This window comes from Dichotomopilus funicola, assembly GCF_033296635.1.
Source record: "Dichotomopilus funicola strain CBS 141.50 unplaced genomic scaffold C8A04scaffold_14, whole genome shotgun sequence".
Taxonomy (NCBI): domain Eukaryota; kingdom Fungi; phylum Ascomycota; class Sordariomycetes; order Sordariales; family Chaetomiaceae; genus Dichotomopilus; species Dichotomopilus funicola.
In genome coordinates, this window is record NW_026944035.1 from 41896 (window position 1) to 57349 (window position 15454).

A 15454-nucleotide genomic window follows, 5' to 3' on the forward strand; every position below is an offset into this window, starting at 1 on the left:
TTCCCTACGCGTAGTTAGCCAGAGAGGAGAGTGCAAACTTAGGGGACCGGGTCAATAATGGTCATGGGAGTCAGTGATCTTGGGAGTGCTGAAGCTAGGCGGCAAATGGCTTCGTCCCCATCCAGTGCTTTTGAACGAGGCTTTCATTGCGTGACGATTCACGTTTTGCAAAGCTGACTAGCTGTGGTGAAAGCTGACCAGCTGGGGCGAAAGCTGACCAGCTGGGGCGAAAGCTGACCCGCTGGGGCGAAAGCTGACCAGCTGTGGTGATCAAAGCGGTTACTATGTATGTAGTCCAAGGATTAAAGAGGAAGCACGAAGTACTACTGTCACCCTCAGCCGGGTAAACAGAACCGCTCTCCGGTTGGTTGGTTGGCTCGGCCCCGCCGACGCCCGCCGCCGCCGCCGACAACCTGCTGAGCGAGACGCCTGGCTTCACTTCTTAACGTACCATCGATCGCGCCGCCACAGTGTAGCTTTGGTTATTAGTTCAGTGCCAAAATATTGAACCTGAACTCCCGTGCATTTCGCAGGTTTGCGAAGCAGACGTTTCAGTTCGATTGGAAACAGGGCCGTCATACGGAGTAAGACGCCATATGCCAATGTGACTGCGCTTTGCTTTTCCAAGGCAGAATAATTTTCTGTCGAAAGCGGCGTTACCACCATCGTCATTCTCAATCGTTCTATCGGCCGCTCCGAGTTTTAGTTTATGCAGTTGGCTCGAGGATCCTACATAGCATCCACACCACTGTCATCAAATAGCGTAGTATGCCCTGGTCTACGAGGCAGACACAGAGATAAAGGAGCTGTGGGCTACAGATACGTAACCCGGGGAAGCCCGGAAGGAAATTGTGAGTGGGACCATGGTGTGCCTGGCTGTAGAGATTTCTGAGTTGTGGGGGATGTTGGGGGTCAGGGGAGGTCTATAAATTGGTGGTGAACGGCTATGGGTAAGAATCGCCTTAATGTGTTCGTATACCTCATCATTCTCACACGCCGCGCTATCTGAGAGTCGGTCTACGGTTCTACTTTGTGTATACTGTATCCATTTCTGTTTCTTCCAATCATGGACCAAACAGAACCTCTCGATGCCCGAGATCTTATGCTGGAAGAGTACCGGCTTAACGAGATTGACAAGAGCTATACCGACGCCCGTGATCGCCATCTATCGACCATCGATAGGTGCATATCCAACACCCAGACGGCACTGTACCGCATTTCGGCGGACATCAAAGCCAGAGAAACTGGGCAACTGTCGAGGCGGCTACATCAATACACTGCATTCGCGCGAAATGGCCTTGCCCAGAAACTGGCACAGGACTCCCTCAAGTACTTTGTCAATAAGTACGGTGTCAACCTCGCGGCATACCAGCATGAGTCAGATGTGAAGGGCATTTCGGCTCTGGTACGTTGGGTTTTCGTCCTTGAATTATACCATTCCACCGATAGTCATATGACGATACGTTAGCGCTAACCTCTTGTGTTGTAACCCTCCCCCCAGACCAACATACGACGAATTAACCAAGACGAGGTCGAGGGAATGGATTTTATCTTCCGCTACCCAAGTGTTGGCCCAGGTTATTTCGTCGTCCGATGTGACCGCCGGGAAGAGATTCACCGTTTCGAGAGGAACCCCTTTCTACCAGCAACCGGGCCTGGTCAGAAAGGCCTCAGCCGGCTGGTCAGCCACTTCAACCTCGTCAGTATGAGATGTCATCTGAGAGAAGACGCGCGGTTGTTGAGTGCCGATGAGATTGTTAGAACGTTTGGCTACAGAGGTGTGTTTTGGGTCCCAGATAATCCCCTTCCTTCCAAAGCAAATATCTAATATAACTCACTCACCCCAGTTGTCGACCACGACGACAACGACGTCGACACCAACTGGGTCGAGCGCAGCAACACCCGCCTGATCAGCAACAATGCGAACACCAACACCATCGCCATCACCGACACCGACACCGACACCAACAACCACACGACCGACGACACCACCACCGACACTACCACCGACACCGACACCGACACTAGCACAAACACAACCACCAACAGACACATCGACAACAACATCAGCAGCAGCAGCAGCAGCAGATGGAGTCCCCCCCGTCTAAGAACCCGACAGAGAAACAGAGCCACCGCTGCAGCCGCCGCACCCCCCACCACAGCCATACGCAAAACCCCCAGGGCTAATACGAGAAAGCGAAAGACGCCAGCTACTGCTGCTGCTGCTTCTTATCTGCATGCGCAGGCGGCTGCCCCTGCCCGCGCACACCGGCCTTCCTGCCCTGGTTCTCCGTTCTGCTCGTTTATGGAGATGGAGGGATGATGGTTCTGGGTTTGTTTATTGGAAACGTTGATTACTTGCTTGCTTACCTCTTTTTGTCGGTTGTTTCGTTGTTGTTCCCCAAATTACCCCTTTCTTTGACTTACCCCGTGTGTTACTGCTGTTTAGTGCTGACTAGTTTCCTATTCCTTTCTTTTCCTCCCTCTTCTTTTCTCACTATTTTTCTTCTATTTCTTTGAGAGTTCTACCCCACGTCGAAAGCGATCCTTTACCCTGGTTCGACAATACCATGGTTCTAGAATCGTTATGGTAGTCGTCGAATTAGTACCAGGTTTGGGTTAGTTAGTACCTGGTCGGTATGGTATAATTATGAGTGAGTAGGATAACTATCTGTTAAAAGGTCGAATGGACTTAGATCGGTTGAGGAGTCATGAAGAAGAAGAGGGTAGGTCACGACAAGATACGAGTTTTGGCTGACGAGGAGAGTGACAGGGCAGGAGGTAGTGGGCACAGAGTTTGACTATAACATAGACATTAGATAGACATCGCCAAATAATAGAAGGCGTTACAAACTGCCACAGTACATCCTTTTACCTCGATTATTGGACGCTGCTTCTCTTGACCAAACTCCCAACATTTGCTCACTACATCAGCAAGTCCCTTGTATACGTGAACAACGCCAGCCGTACTCGACCGACCTACAGATTTCGGTGAAACACTTGAAAGGGATTCTAGGAAAGCAAGGACGCGGGGGTGGCTCCTCTCGAGGAGATTTGAAGATTTCTTGATAGACTAAACCCGGATTCCTTAACACCCCCAAGACCCCGGATACCCACCCCTGATATCTTTGCCATCCCGACCCGTTGACCTATAAACCCCACGATCAGTATATAACAAGAATTGTACCCCACATGATATAGCTCCTTTGTAACTGACAGCCCATCCAGATTCATCGCATCACCCCATAGAAACATTACGAAAGATACATTTTATAATATATACCGAGTCTCCGCGACCCTAATAACCCCGGAACTTCAACTCCACGCCTCCGGGCGTCCCACCCGATTCCCTAACTGTAAACACCGCAATCCCACCATCCGCATCGCCAACAAACAAGAACCCGCCATCGGCTGAGAAGCACATCTCCGTCACACGGCTCAGATCAGCAAGCGCGGCCTGCACGCCCGACTCATCCGTCGCCGCATCCAGCAAGCCCGCGTCGGGATCCGGCCAGCACCACAGCTCCCGCCCCGTCATCGCGTCCAGCACGGCTAGACACCCTCGCGCACCGCTCTCGACACCGCGGGCATCGCAATACGCGACGAAGCGGCAATCAGGCGATACACATGAGGTGGCGTTGGGTATCCGGAAAGTCTTGGTGGACGAAGCGGAGAAATCCCAGACGAGCACATAGCGGTGGGAAACTTGGACGGGAGCCAGATTGAAGCCACCGCCGCCTTTGGGCGGAGCTGTACCGGTGATCGAAGAAATAGGCACAGCGCGATACGATGCTGGGATCCAGATGGAGACTGCGACCGAGCCGTATGTCGCCAGCCCCGACGGTAGAGCTGTGTCGAGCTCTGAATGCTGCCAGGGCGCAACCGCTTTGTAGGGGGTGTTGGAGGCCGGGGCGCCGTCGTGGATTTCCCATGCTGTGAGAAGCGTTTCGCGTTCCGGTGGTGGATGACCGGGCCGTGGTGGTCGCGGCCCAGAGGCGGTGACGAGCAGGGGTCCTGTGGCGGAAAAGGCGAGTTCTGGGAATTTTGGGAGTAGTGGAAGGGAGGTCGCTTGGCGGAGGTCGATGGATCGGGATTTTTTGAATGGCTTTTTCGGATTTTTCGTGGCCGAGTAGAGTTCCAGGGTGTCCGAGTTGCTGTTGTAGGTGACCAGCGGACACCAGCCGGCCTCCATCACGTTGGAGCGCACCGCGGCCCAGCGATTGGCGTTGTCCATGCTCTGGAGCTTCTTCTTTTTCCCCCAGTCCCATATCTCGAGAGTATCGCCAAATCCCGTGGCAATGGCGATGAGGTTGGATGGTTCGGACAGGATCGCGTGGCTGCGCACAAAGTACTCCCGCGATCTCGGTTGTGCATTAGTGTAACAGGAGATTTTGAGCGTGTTTTGCACCTCCCCGCTGCCAACAGACCAGATGCGAATAATATTGTTGCCATGTTTGCTGGCAAGCGTCGCCGATGTCGTGGAAATATCGAAGAAGAAAACGCTGGGCTCTTTCAGCTGCTTGTCATTGGTTGCAACGAGTTGTTTCCAGGGAACCAATGTAACGGGCGCTGATCCCGGCTGCAGTTGCATTGTTGGCTGCGGTTGCGGGTACGGTTGCGGGAATAGCTGCGGGGGGGCTGCCGGCTGTTGCGGCGGTTGAGGCGCACGGAACTCATTGTATCCCCCGATCGGCGGCGGCGGCGGCGAAGCGGCGCTGCCACACGACGACACCCGTTCCAATGTACTTCCTCTTGACGATTGCGAATATCGGGAGCTGACGGGAGACACCCCGTCCGAGTTTTCGAGGGATTGCTGTGAAGATGAAACCCGGTGTGTGCCTTGGCGAGTCACTGTCGGAATTGGTGGTAGAGGCTTCGTGAGGGGCGGCTTCGGTGGTGCCGCAGGGTATAGGCTGTAGCCACCGGCAGAACTCCTGGAAGGACGTCGATCGGATGCGTAGGAATCTTTGCGATGGAACTGCGGCGTTCGTGCTGCGCCGGGCGGGTGTGCCGGTCCCGCGGTGTTCGGTCGGGAGTGGACGTGGTCAAAGGCGGGCGGCATGCGGAACTCGTCGTGGCCGCCGAGGTATCGCGGTGATTCTGGGGCGCGTGGTGCAGGCATTCCGCCTGACGGTGCCCTTCGTCGGCCGTCATATCGTTCGTCAATTGATGATGCAGATGCTGTGTGACGCGAAAAGCTCGATGCCCCTGAGCTTAAACTGTTGAATCGGTCGCTAGACGCTGTGTCAGCTCCAGACTTATGGACCAGCGTCTTTCTTCATCTCCTTTCTGCGGCAAAGCTTACGCTATATCTTCCATCTCGTCTTCCATGTGCATGTACGGCTCCGGCTCCATGTCCGGACGGCTCGGGTGACGATGGGACCGCATGGTTAAAATCCGTGTTGAAACGTTGAAGGCGAGTTACAGTTTGCGTGAGTACCACAGTGTGGGCATAAGCATTGGTTATGTGGCCGTCTCGGTCCGGATCACACCCAATCTTGCGCCTGTCCGGGGTCGGGAGTTGGTGATCGGTTTGCTCGAGTCGAAGCGGTGATCGGCAATCCACGCCAAGCACGAATAAGCGGAAAGGTCCCTGGCAAACGTCCCAAGGTCTTGTCACGGTGGGGGATGCAATTGCTTTCGCCTCGTCGCGGACTGAGACTGTCTAATTCCGGGTGAGACAAAAAGGAGTGCGAGAAAGCCACAAGAAGGCGCAGGCCGCAACAGGGCGAGAAACGGCAATTCGTGAAGTTGTCGTGTGGCGATGAGGGGCGAAAAGGCGAATACTGTAGGGCAGGGTATGAAGGGTGGGAAAACATGGGCGGACGGATGGAACGCGGGAGGGGGGAGGATGGAAGGCAACTTTCCAGACATGGAAAGCAGGAACATGATCCATTTTCAACGGCCAGCCGGCCGGAGCCGGGAAGGCTTGACTTGTGAGACGACTTCCTTCGGTGGCTTGCTTCGCAGTGGAAGGCACAACCCATCCCAGAGGTTCCCCCGAGTCGTGACTAACTCGTTATGAGCTGCTCCTCGCGCCTGCCGTTGGTCACTTCCCCCGACTCCTCAAGTCGGCAAGACAGCCTCACGGAACCAATGAGACAGGACTTGTTTGGCGTGGAGCTTGTGCATTGCCAGGGAGCGCTCGAGTCAACCCCCGCGAACCCCTGTTTGTGCTGTGCGCACGACCCGTACCCCGTCGCTTGGCGGCACGCCAACCCGGTCCCTCATGCTGGGGCCCCAGCCTGGGGCCATCGAAAATGGTGGGGTGGGGTCCTGGATTTCGATAGCTCTGGGCCCCGCGTTTTCTGCAGTGTTTTTCGCATTCGGCTCATCCATGTGCAAAGAGCGAAAATTGTGCGTGTGTCTGACTTCCAGCGTTGATCAAGCAGCCGCCTTCCTCCCGTCCTTTCCGATTCGCCTGCTCGCCTTGTGGACGCGCACTCGAATGCAGGTACGTTTGCGTTCCCTCTGGCTGGAATTCCCGAGCCGTTTTGCCGTTCCTCCGCATTCGTTGGTGAGAAATTGAAAATGCAGCTTGATGAAGCCCGCAAGCGCTCGAACCCCGCTCGCCCTAGTGGGCTGACGCATGAGCGCAGCATGGACTTCCAGGCTCCTTGTTGCCCGCTCTGTGGAGTGGATCTAGAGTTGAGCCTATTGCCCGCCTGCTGCGGTCCACACGCCTGGTATTTTCCGAAGCGCCCTTTTCCATCACATCAGAATGCGAAAAGGGAAAGAAATCGTGTCGCATCTCTTTCTTTGAGATGTTTGGCTGTCCAAACCTGCACGACGTGAAAAGAGAAAAAGAAAAACGGCCCGAAGCAAGCCACGCTTTTCAGGTTTCTGCTGCCGCGGGCATCCTTCGGCGGTGGCATTGATTTTGACACTTTTTTTCCAGATGCCCTTTCGGGATGCTAACCTCGAAACGGCATGGCCGTTGCAGCCACAAAAGGCGTAGGCCACGACCCACGTTTTAGCCATGCATCGAAATGACGACTTTTTCCTTCTTGAACGGGACTGCCCCGAACGGCCTGGCGATCGCAGCGACCCCAAAGTACAACAGTAAAACGACCTCGCCAATGAACTTTCCCCCGGCTCCGGAACCACGTCGGTCACTCTCTCCGTAGTGGTGGTGGGGAACTCCTCTCTCCTCAACTCCCGTTTCGCGGGGTATCGCAGGTCTTCTCAACGGCTAACTCGAACAACTAGAAGCGAAAGCATCCAAAGGTCCGAGCATTGTTGTGTATTCCTTCACATGTCCTTGCTTTCTCCGCCGCCACCACTTCCGACGAAGTTAGCCTGTCACCAAATTAGCACGGGCTAAATTGCCCCAAAAGGTCCAGCCCACGCACATAGCTCGAACCCAAGCAGACGGGAAATACCACGCTACCCCGCCTGAACGAAGCTTCTAACCAAGCCGGGCAGCCGGCCGGGCAGGCAAGACATCTTGGCTTGCGGGGAGCATCCGCTGGTGTTCGCGTGAACCTCGAGACCTTTCCAATCCTTCTTCTTCCTCCTTGTTTTGGCAAATTTGCGAAGCGATGTTTGCCGGCTGCGCGGGTTATCAGCCAAATTCATCGATGTTGGTTCGACCGCAGATAATGCAACTGGGATGGACCCAACAGCACGTTCTGTGTCAAATCAAACAGGACCCACGCTCCCCACGCACGAGCTTCACGAGCTGGAATTTCCGATCGCCAATGCTGTCGTTTCGCTGCGGTTTGTCGCACCGCAGCCGCACCCGTTGTCCGTGCGAGATGATGCACAGCCCTAGATAGTCGCATTTGCTATTTGCAGAAACGTCGTCCAACCGTCAGGGGGGGTCGGCCGAGCTCACCGATACCCAAATTGTCCTGCTCTCCGGTCGGTCGGTCTGTCGGTCGGTTGGTCGGCCGGTCCTCTGTCGCGTTTCACTGCATGGGTTCCGTGTCTTCGAAATTATCCAGAAGCCCCAACGACAGAAACCAACTGCAGCGTACACTAACTACCCGGAACCGCCTCGAGGAAAGTCCGGTGTGCCTTGGCCGACGGCCGACCGTTGGCATATCTATATTAACTTGTAGTAGCCAGCATGTGCTTCCGATTAATGCCGCAGGGCTTGACGTGATTCGCCTAAATCTGAGAAGACTTTTCGCGAGGATCGGTTGCTGGACGGAATTTAGCCCCACTATAATTTCAACGACTGCTCGAGCCACGAACAAGTGGGATGTCCGGCCAACGCACATTCGTCACCCAGAGCCTTGCCATGAGGAGAGGGTCATGGAGTTGACAGTAGCGAACTTCTTGTTGGCGTAATTTGCCCCGTATTCTGTACGTTGAGGGTCTATCCACGGTAATTATCATGGCATGGCTTTGTGTTAGTCAAAGACGCAAAGTTACACACCTCCAGCAACCCTGCGACATGTGGTCATGGCGGGCGTCCGAGACCTGCCCTCTGGGTTGAGATGTGCGTCGACTTGTATGATTCCGGGCCGCGGGTTTGATACGCATTGGTCACGAATAATCATGCCCTTTAATCACATGCTATCTTCCAGGCCTATGGGGAGTTCACAGGGAGTAGACCATCCTCGAGTCCGAGTGTGCTTGAAAAGGTTGAAATCAAAGGAAACTAGAATCTCCGTCCAAGAGGGTCTGTCCTAAGGAGGCCGTTTCCACGTTTGTCAACGGCCCGGCTATTGCTATGAAGTTATCCGCAAAGGTATCAACAAAGTTGACTTTCTCTTCCAATGATATTTTCAAGATGCACACTAAGCTGTAATCAAGAGCCCCCGGCTAAGGAGTAATTACTTGTACAAGCGTCACTATAAGGCATACGTGTATTCTCATGTTATCGGCACTATATGGGGCGCACGGAATAAAGCTTTGATGGCACTGGCGATGTCTATGCCCTTGTGCTTGGACACTGGACAATTTCGTCATTCCCCCACCGGACTATTTCAAGACTCGACCATCTCCGACTTAAACCTGTCAACTCTCTCACCCAACTCACCGCTCAAAGTTTCCTAACTACTATCCAACACGACCTACCTGCCTAACTATTCAACTCACTAAACCCCAACTCAGCCTAACCACCACAACCAAACACCAACCCACCATGTCCTACCCCCCCGACAACCATCCCACCCCACCGCACCACGGCATCCCCCTGCTCACCCCCCGTGAGCAAGAAATCTACCGCCTAGGCTCCGCCGCCCCTCGCCGGCCCCTGAGCCCGCTGCGGCTACCGGGCCACAACTGCGTCGAACTGGTGAAGGCGATGATCGCCTTGGCGGCGCGGGATAAATTGGAGGAGCTGGAGGGGAAGGCGATGGAGGCGATGAGGGAGGTTAGGGACCACAGGACGGAGCAGTGGCTTCGGACTGGACAGTGGGATGAGGATGGGGCGAGGGAGGGGATGAAGAAGGTGGTGGGGAGGTTTCAGGGGGGGATGAGGGGGTTTTGTAAGTGTTTTTCTTTTTTTTTTTTGGCTTTTCTTTTTTCTTCATCGCTGTTTAGTCTCTTTTTTTTGTTCATGTGGAGGTTGGGATATAACCCCGCCAGCTACTGTACTAGATCATTTCAAAACCATGGGGTACGACACTAAGTCACTAACACGAGATCCCAGACAACAGGATGCAGCACCTCCATGGCCCAACCCATCCACATCTAGTTTGGGAAGACATGAACCTCTACGGCCGCTTACCGAAGGCTTATCACAAGATCAAGCCGGCGGGTAGTTCGGGTCCGTTGCGGTGGGACTTGCTGGATAGTAAGGCGGAGTTGTTAGATTTAGGCAGGCTGGGGGAGTTGCAGTACTCGGAGGGGGAATTGGAGGAGGAGTCGGCGCTGGAGGACTCGGCGGAGGAGGGCTCGGCGGTGGAGGAGGAGGAGCGTGGGGAACCATCGGAGGGAAACGAGGAGAAGAATGAGGAGGAGGAGGAGGGCAAGGACAAGCCGTTGGATGCAAAGGAGGACTCCGAGGACGGCGAGGAGCAGTTAGCTGAGAAGAGCTGGGAGGGCAGTGGTGAGCTGGTGGAGGTTAAGGAAGAGGAGGTTGAAAAGGACAAGTTAGATGGAAAGGAGGACTCAGAGTTCCAGGAGGTCACTCAGGACAGTGGTGAGCAGTTGCCTGAGGAGAGCGGGGAGGATAGTGATTCTGGGCTGCAAATAGTGCTGCCTCTTCGTCTGCGTCACGGTCGTTGACTTTTACTTGTCTTGTCCGTTTCTTTTGTTTCATGTTTCCTTCTCATTTTTGAAATATAATAGTTGGTTAGGTCGTCTAGGATTTAGCGCATTTAGCCCCGCGCTCGTATTACAGCCTAGTTCTCACATGAAACCTTGCAGAGGAACATTTTGGCTATCGTGTTCCACGACTCATCAACTATTATTTGCAGCATATTATGTCCACGTGTAATTAGGAGCTAGACTGCATAACTAGTTCATTTATGAAAGCGGCAACAAAAATAGGAATCAGTTCAAGCCAACTCCTCCAGCACTGGTTCAAAACCTATCCCGCTCCATTCTAGAATCATCGATCAATAACTCATAAATAAACGGCCATGCTGTCAATTTTGACAACTGCAACGGCGGGAACTCAGTAACGGCACTGCCAATGCAACAGCCAATGCAACGGTGTTGGCTCAATATCCCTTTTTGGTTTGGCGTGCGGGGCCGCATTCCTGCAATTGCAAGACGCTTTATGAAAAACTCCCCAAAAAGGGAAGTGAATTTATTGATCTTCCGAAAAACGCCCTCCGTCTAAAATTAAATGATACCTCTCATTGTTACCAAACACCAAACATTCCAGCGTGTCCTTTACACCCATCCCAAACCCCTCACTTCTTTCCGAGTACAAATATTTTTGCGATCCCACCCCTTCTTTGTTCAAATGGTTTGGTTTCGGTCGGTCTCACTGCAGCCAGCAATGGCGGTGTGCCAGTGGCTCTCCTCCACCTCCTCAGGCTTCACCGCATTGGGAATTTTGAATGTGGGTTTTGACACAGGGGTGTGTTGAGTCCCAGCCACCACGCTGGCATGCTGTCGCCCACTGGATGAGGCTCTTGCGGGGCAGCACAACGTTTTGAAAGACGAAAGAGTCGAAAATATTGGTGGGAATTTGGGCTTTTGGGTTGTTTTGGTCTTTTGGGAGTCAGACGGACGTTTTATTGTGTTTGTTGCTGCGAAAAGGTGTTGGCAGACGGAATCGCGAGTCGAAAGTTGGAGTCTCTCAAGCCCAAAACACACCATCTGCGCTGCTACTGCAGGATACTGCAGGTCGAAGGAGTCGAATCCAACCCAGAAACTCACCGCCACGACCGAATAACTCGGGGGGGCAAAAAATAACAAAAAAAAAGAGCCCTTATCTTTATCAACCCCTCCTCGATCAACCTCAACAGCAGGGCCGACGAACTCTCGAAACCAAGCCCTTCAAACTTAAACGAACAAACACACCAACAAACAAGATGGTCGCACACTTCGACCTCCTCCAAACCCTCCAAACGTGGACCTCTCAACTCCCCTCTCAACTCCCCTCTCTCCCACCATCTCTCACCAACCACCTACCCCTCCTCAGCCTCCCCACCAAATTCCCCCTCGACCTCAACCTCAACCTCCCGACCAATCTCCCCAAGTTCAACCTCCCTACCAAACTCACTTTCACAAAGTCCACCCTCATCACTCTCCCAACAAAATTCACCCTCATCAGCCTCCCAACAACCAAATTCGCCCTCCCTCGACTCTCCCTCGGCAAACTCTCCACCCTCGTCGATCAAGACCAAGACCAACTGCTCAACCGCATCTGGATCGGCCTATTGGTGCTTGAGGCGTTGTTGGTGTTGGGTGTGCTGTTGAGGGGGGTTTTGGGGGTTAGGTTTCGGTTTCGGTCGAGGCCGAGGTCTCGATGGAGTGGTCGAGAGCTAAAGGGAGATGGGAGGTATGAGGATGGGGATGGGAGGTTGATGTCACCTTGGAATTCACCGATGGGGTCGCCGATTGGTTCACCGGTTGTGTCGCCGGTGGGTTCGCCGGTGAGGGGAGGGGGGTATTATAGGAGTGGGTACGGGCAGAAGGATGGGTATTTTGGATATGAGGGGTATGAGTATGGGTATCGGGATGGGTATCAGAGGAGGAGGAGTTTGGGGGTTGGGTCTGGGAGGGGGGGGATGGAGGATGGGTATGGGTGGGAGAAGTGAGTGGTTGGTTGGGTATGTGGTCGGGAGTTGGGATGTGCTGAGCATACGCTAGACGATGATGGTATTTGGGGATAGCATGGGTTATGGGTTTGGATGGGTGCATATTGGGCGTATCTTGTTGCATATTCGGAGCATTACAGGCATTCTTGGATTGGGTTTCTTGGAGTTAGGGCATGGGGAGTTCAAAGTTAACAGCGGTTAACAATGCATTTACATTAGCATAAGCCACCGCCGTGTGGTGTTTGGAATTAACTTGCAAGATTACAATACTCTCTCAACCCCCCGTCTTCCCACGCGCTATCAACATTATTGACTATTGCACTTGTCACTACTTCCCTTACTCCTCCCAACACTTAAACAACCCCCTCGTATCAATCCCCACCACCTTCCCCCCCTCCAACTCCGTCCCATTCACCGGCAGCACCAACCCCCCCGACGTAGCCACATACAACGTATGCTCGTCCCCCGGCCGCCGCCCAAACCTCGGCGCCACGGCCCCAGCAACCGTCATCTCATCCGGCGCGCCAGCCACGGTAGTCACCTCGCCTCGGTCGCTAATCGCTCTGACCGTATTGTCGACGTTTGTCGCTGCCCATAGGACTTCCCTTTTCCCCCTTCTCTCGGATGAGTCGGATGAGTAGGAACCAGGTGCAGGCCCAGAAACCAACCCATCAACAAACAACGCCCTCACACTCGCCACCTTCTCCGCAAGCGGCCGCCGCGTCTTCCCACTTCCCCCGCCGACCGGATACCCATCCGCCGTGATCCACAACCGATACACAGTCGCCAAAAACGAGTTACTCCAATACAACCACAACCCCCCTTCTCCTTCACCATATTCCCCCCAATCCTCACCCACTTCCCCCTCACCATCTCCAGCGGCAGAGGGGGCATAGCGGACAGTCAACCCATTAACCCCAAACTGCAAACTCGCCCAAGGCGGGTAACGCACACTCCCCTTCCCAGCATCGGCATCAGAGAGTATGACTTCCCAGGTTTGCGCGCGGGTGTCCACGCGCAGGATCTGGCCGAGGGAGGTATCGGCTATTAGGAGGATTGTGGGATGGGCTGGGAGGAGAGGAGGCCGGAGTGAGGGATGGGGAGGAGGAGGTGGGGTTTGGGTTTCCACTCTCCTGAAGGGTTCTGGAGGGGGGTCTGGAGGGGGTGTTGGTTGTTGAGGTTGTTGGGGTTGGTGATGGGCTGTAGGTGAGAGCGCAAGTCAAGTTGCCAGACCCCCCGGGTGCCATTCGCCTGCAATCCCAAACTCTGCTGCACCCCGCCGGTTAAGGCAAAGACACCCGATTCGGTCTCGGCGATGCCGGTGATGGCGTTGATGGTGGTGCCGTCGGGGCTGGGGATGCCGGCGAAGGTGGCTAGGGTTGTGACCGTCGGCGGCGTATCGGGATCATTGATGGGGGGAGCGGAAAGGTAGTAGAGCGAGGCGTTGGGGAAGACGGTGCCGAGGAGCATGTCGCCGTTGGCGCGCACGTGGAGGGCTTGTAGGTAGGTTGGCTTGGAGAACTGGTAGATTTGTCGCGTTGGGAGGAGATGGGTTGGGCCGCAGCCCGCGGTGGTGAGGGCTGGGCCTGCTAGGAGCACCCACGATGTTAGGTGGTGGGTTCGCATGGTGGGATGGATGGATCGTGAGCACGGAGTACTGCGTAGAGGTTGGTGTTGTGAGAACGGGGTAAACTAACTAAACTGACTCGCGAGAGTCGAAAGGCTTCGGAGTGAAAAGTAAGATTGACGTAAGCTTCTCCTTTTCAAGGATGGTGATGGGATTTGTGGCAAACATTTTGGCTTGCAGAGCTCGCCGTGCGAATTGTAAACTACACTTATAACGTTAGTGTCAATCCAAAAACTGGCTCGCGGATGTGATTTGACGCTGCTGGCCGGTTGCTTCTTCTTTGGTTCTTCCTTGCGCTGAGTTGCGCTAACTTAGCGTAAATGACCTAGGCGCTGGGATACTGTGGTACAATGAGCTAAAAGCAAACAATCTGATCCCGATCCTTCGCACAGTGGTCACTGGCCAAATTCAGTCGAGAGACTAGTCTACACTAGTAAGCCATGGCTTGCAGGTGATATTGTTCGTTGTGATTTAACTTCTTACCGGTTCCCGTACCCAGATCGAGACCTTGCGGAACCGGCCTGAGACCCACCAGCTCGGAAAGCGGCAGAGATCCGGGGGGGTCTCGGCAGTCAGCGATGACCCACTTTCCCCATTGGGATTTTCTGCGAAATCCCTTTGGGCATGTCTCGGAACCTTTGGAGGCTTTGTGCATGAGAGGCGTTGACTGCGACTCGAAAGTCGGAGAGTGTTATCTTGTGTCCGGATCCGGAAGTTCGGATTTTCTCTATTTTTGTAACAGCATACTCAAGGTAGCTAGATTGAACATGCAGTTACAAGTACGCCACTACACGCTCTCTTGTCTCTCAAGCTCACAGCTCAGCTCACAGCTCAGCTCACGACTCAGTTCACGACTCAGTTCACACCCACAGCTCCACCATCTCCACTTGTAGCTTACCTATCTCACGACTCAGCTTACAACTTACAAACCTCAAACCCACCTTTCAGACATTATCACCTCCCAAAACACCACACCACTACAACATCACACCACCGCAATGGCAACCACGGCACCCCCAGCAACAACCCCAACAACAGCCCTCGTAGCAAACCACCTCTTCAGCGCCACCGTCCACCTCGGCCCCCATCTCGGCCCCATCCCCCTTCTCGGCGGCGGCCAGCGCATGGTCGAGCCCATCACCGGTGGCAACATCGCCGGCCCGGCCTTTAACGCTGTCATCGAAGGGGGGTTCGCCGCGCCTATTTTTGTGCAACAGCAGCCCATTCCTACTGTCGAGCATACCCCTTCTACCCAGTCTTCTACAAATGGTGATGGTGATGCCAGTGCCGACGCCGATAGTGATACCCCACCTGAATCCGAGCCTAAAAACGACGGCGAGAGCACCAAACAAAACCATCACCTCCTAGCACACATCTGGCCCTACGGCACAGCAAGTGATGGGTCTGCGTTTTTTCTGGAAGAGTCCGGGGTGGGTGGGCCTGGGGGGCAGAATACGAGGTTGAATATCCAGGTTGGTGGGCGGTACAAGGCGTTGCAGACCATGTATGTGCTGGCGCAGCCGAGGGTGGTGGATCGGGAGCGGACGATGTGAGGGTGGAGTGTTTTAGGGTTCCGGAGGCTGTTTGATATATTTGTATGTACATACTTGAGGGACGTGGGTAGGGTGGTTAGTTAGTAGATGGGGTTGGATGATTG

The 15454-nt window shown here is 54.3% G+C and overlaps 6 protein-coding genes across 6 annotated transcripts; 4 read left to right on the forward strand and 2 right to left on the reverse strand.

Moving 5' to 3' along the window:
- Nucleotides 1-1066: 1066 nt before the first annotated feature.
- Nucleotides 1067-2323, forward strand: C8A04DRAFT_26557 (uncharacterized protein; the record flags this gene model as incomplete). The annotated part of the gene is made up of 3 exons (XM_062779965.1): nucleotides 1067-1405; nucleotides 1502-1778; nucleotides 1848-2323. The coding sequence occupies 3 exons, from the start codon at nucleotides 1067-1069 to the stop codon at nucleotides 2321-2323; spliced, it is 1092 nt and encodes a 363-aa protein (XP_062638930.1).
- Nucleotides 2324-3298: 975 nt separating this feature from the next.
- On the reverse strand, nucleotides 3299-5355 carry C8A04DRAFT_10446 (uncharacterized protein; the record flags this gene model as incomplete). The annotated part of the gene is made up of 2 exons (XM_062776583.1): nucleotides 3299-5234; nucleotides 5306-5355. The coding sequence occupies 2 exons, from the start codon at nucleotides 5353-5355 to the stop codon at nucleotides 3299-3301; spliced, it is 1986 nt and encodes a 661-aa protein (XP_062638931.1).
- Nucleotides 5356-9094: 3739 nt separating this feature from the next.
- On the forward strand, nucleotides 9095-10182 carry C8A04DRAFT_26559 (uncharacterized protein; the record flags this gene model as incomplete). The annotated part of the gene is made up of 2 exons (XM_062779966.1): nucleotides 9095-9440; nucleotides 9605-10182. The coding sequence occupies 2 exons, from the start codon at nucleotides 9095-9097 to the stop codon at nucleotides 10180-10182; spliced, it is 924 nt and encodes a 307-aa protein (XP_062638932.1).
- Nucleotides 10183-11441: 1259 nt separating this feature from the next.
- On the forward strand, nucleotides 11442-12170 carry C8A04DRAFT_26560 (uncharacterized protein; the record flags this gene model as incomplete). Its single annotated transcript, XM_062779967.1, has 1 exon — nucleotides 11442-12170. The coding sequence occupies one exon, from the start codon at nucleotides 11442-11444 to the stop codon at nucleotides 12168-12170; it is 729 nt and encodes a 242-aa protein (XP_062638933.1).
- A 337-nt stretch (nucleotides 12171-12507) lies between these two features.
- On the reverse strand, nucleotides 12508-13796 carry C8A04DRAFT_26561 (uncharacterized protein; the record flags this gene model as incomplete). Its single annotated transcript, XM_062779968.1, has 2 exons — nucleotides 12508-13370; nucleotides 13436-13796. The coding sequence occupies 2 exons, from the start codon at nucleotides 13794-13796 to the stop codon at nucleotides 12508-12510; spliced, it is 1224 nt and encodes a 407-aa protein (XP_062638934.1).
- A 999-nt stretch (nucleotides 13797-14795) lies between these two features.
- Nucleotides 14796-15350, forward strand: C8A04DRAFT_26562 (uncharacterized protein; the record flags this gene model as incomplete). Its single annotated transcript, XM_062779969.1, has 1 exon — nucleotides 14796-15350. The coding sequence occupies one exon, from the start codon at nucleotides 14796-14798 to the stop codon at nucleotides 15348-15350; it is 555 nt and encodes a 184-aa protein (XP_062638935.1).
- Nucleotides 15351-15454: the final 104 nt, after the last annotated feature.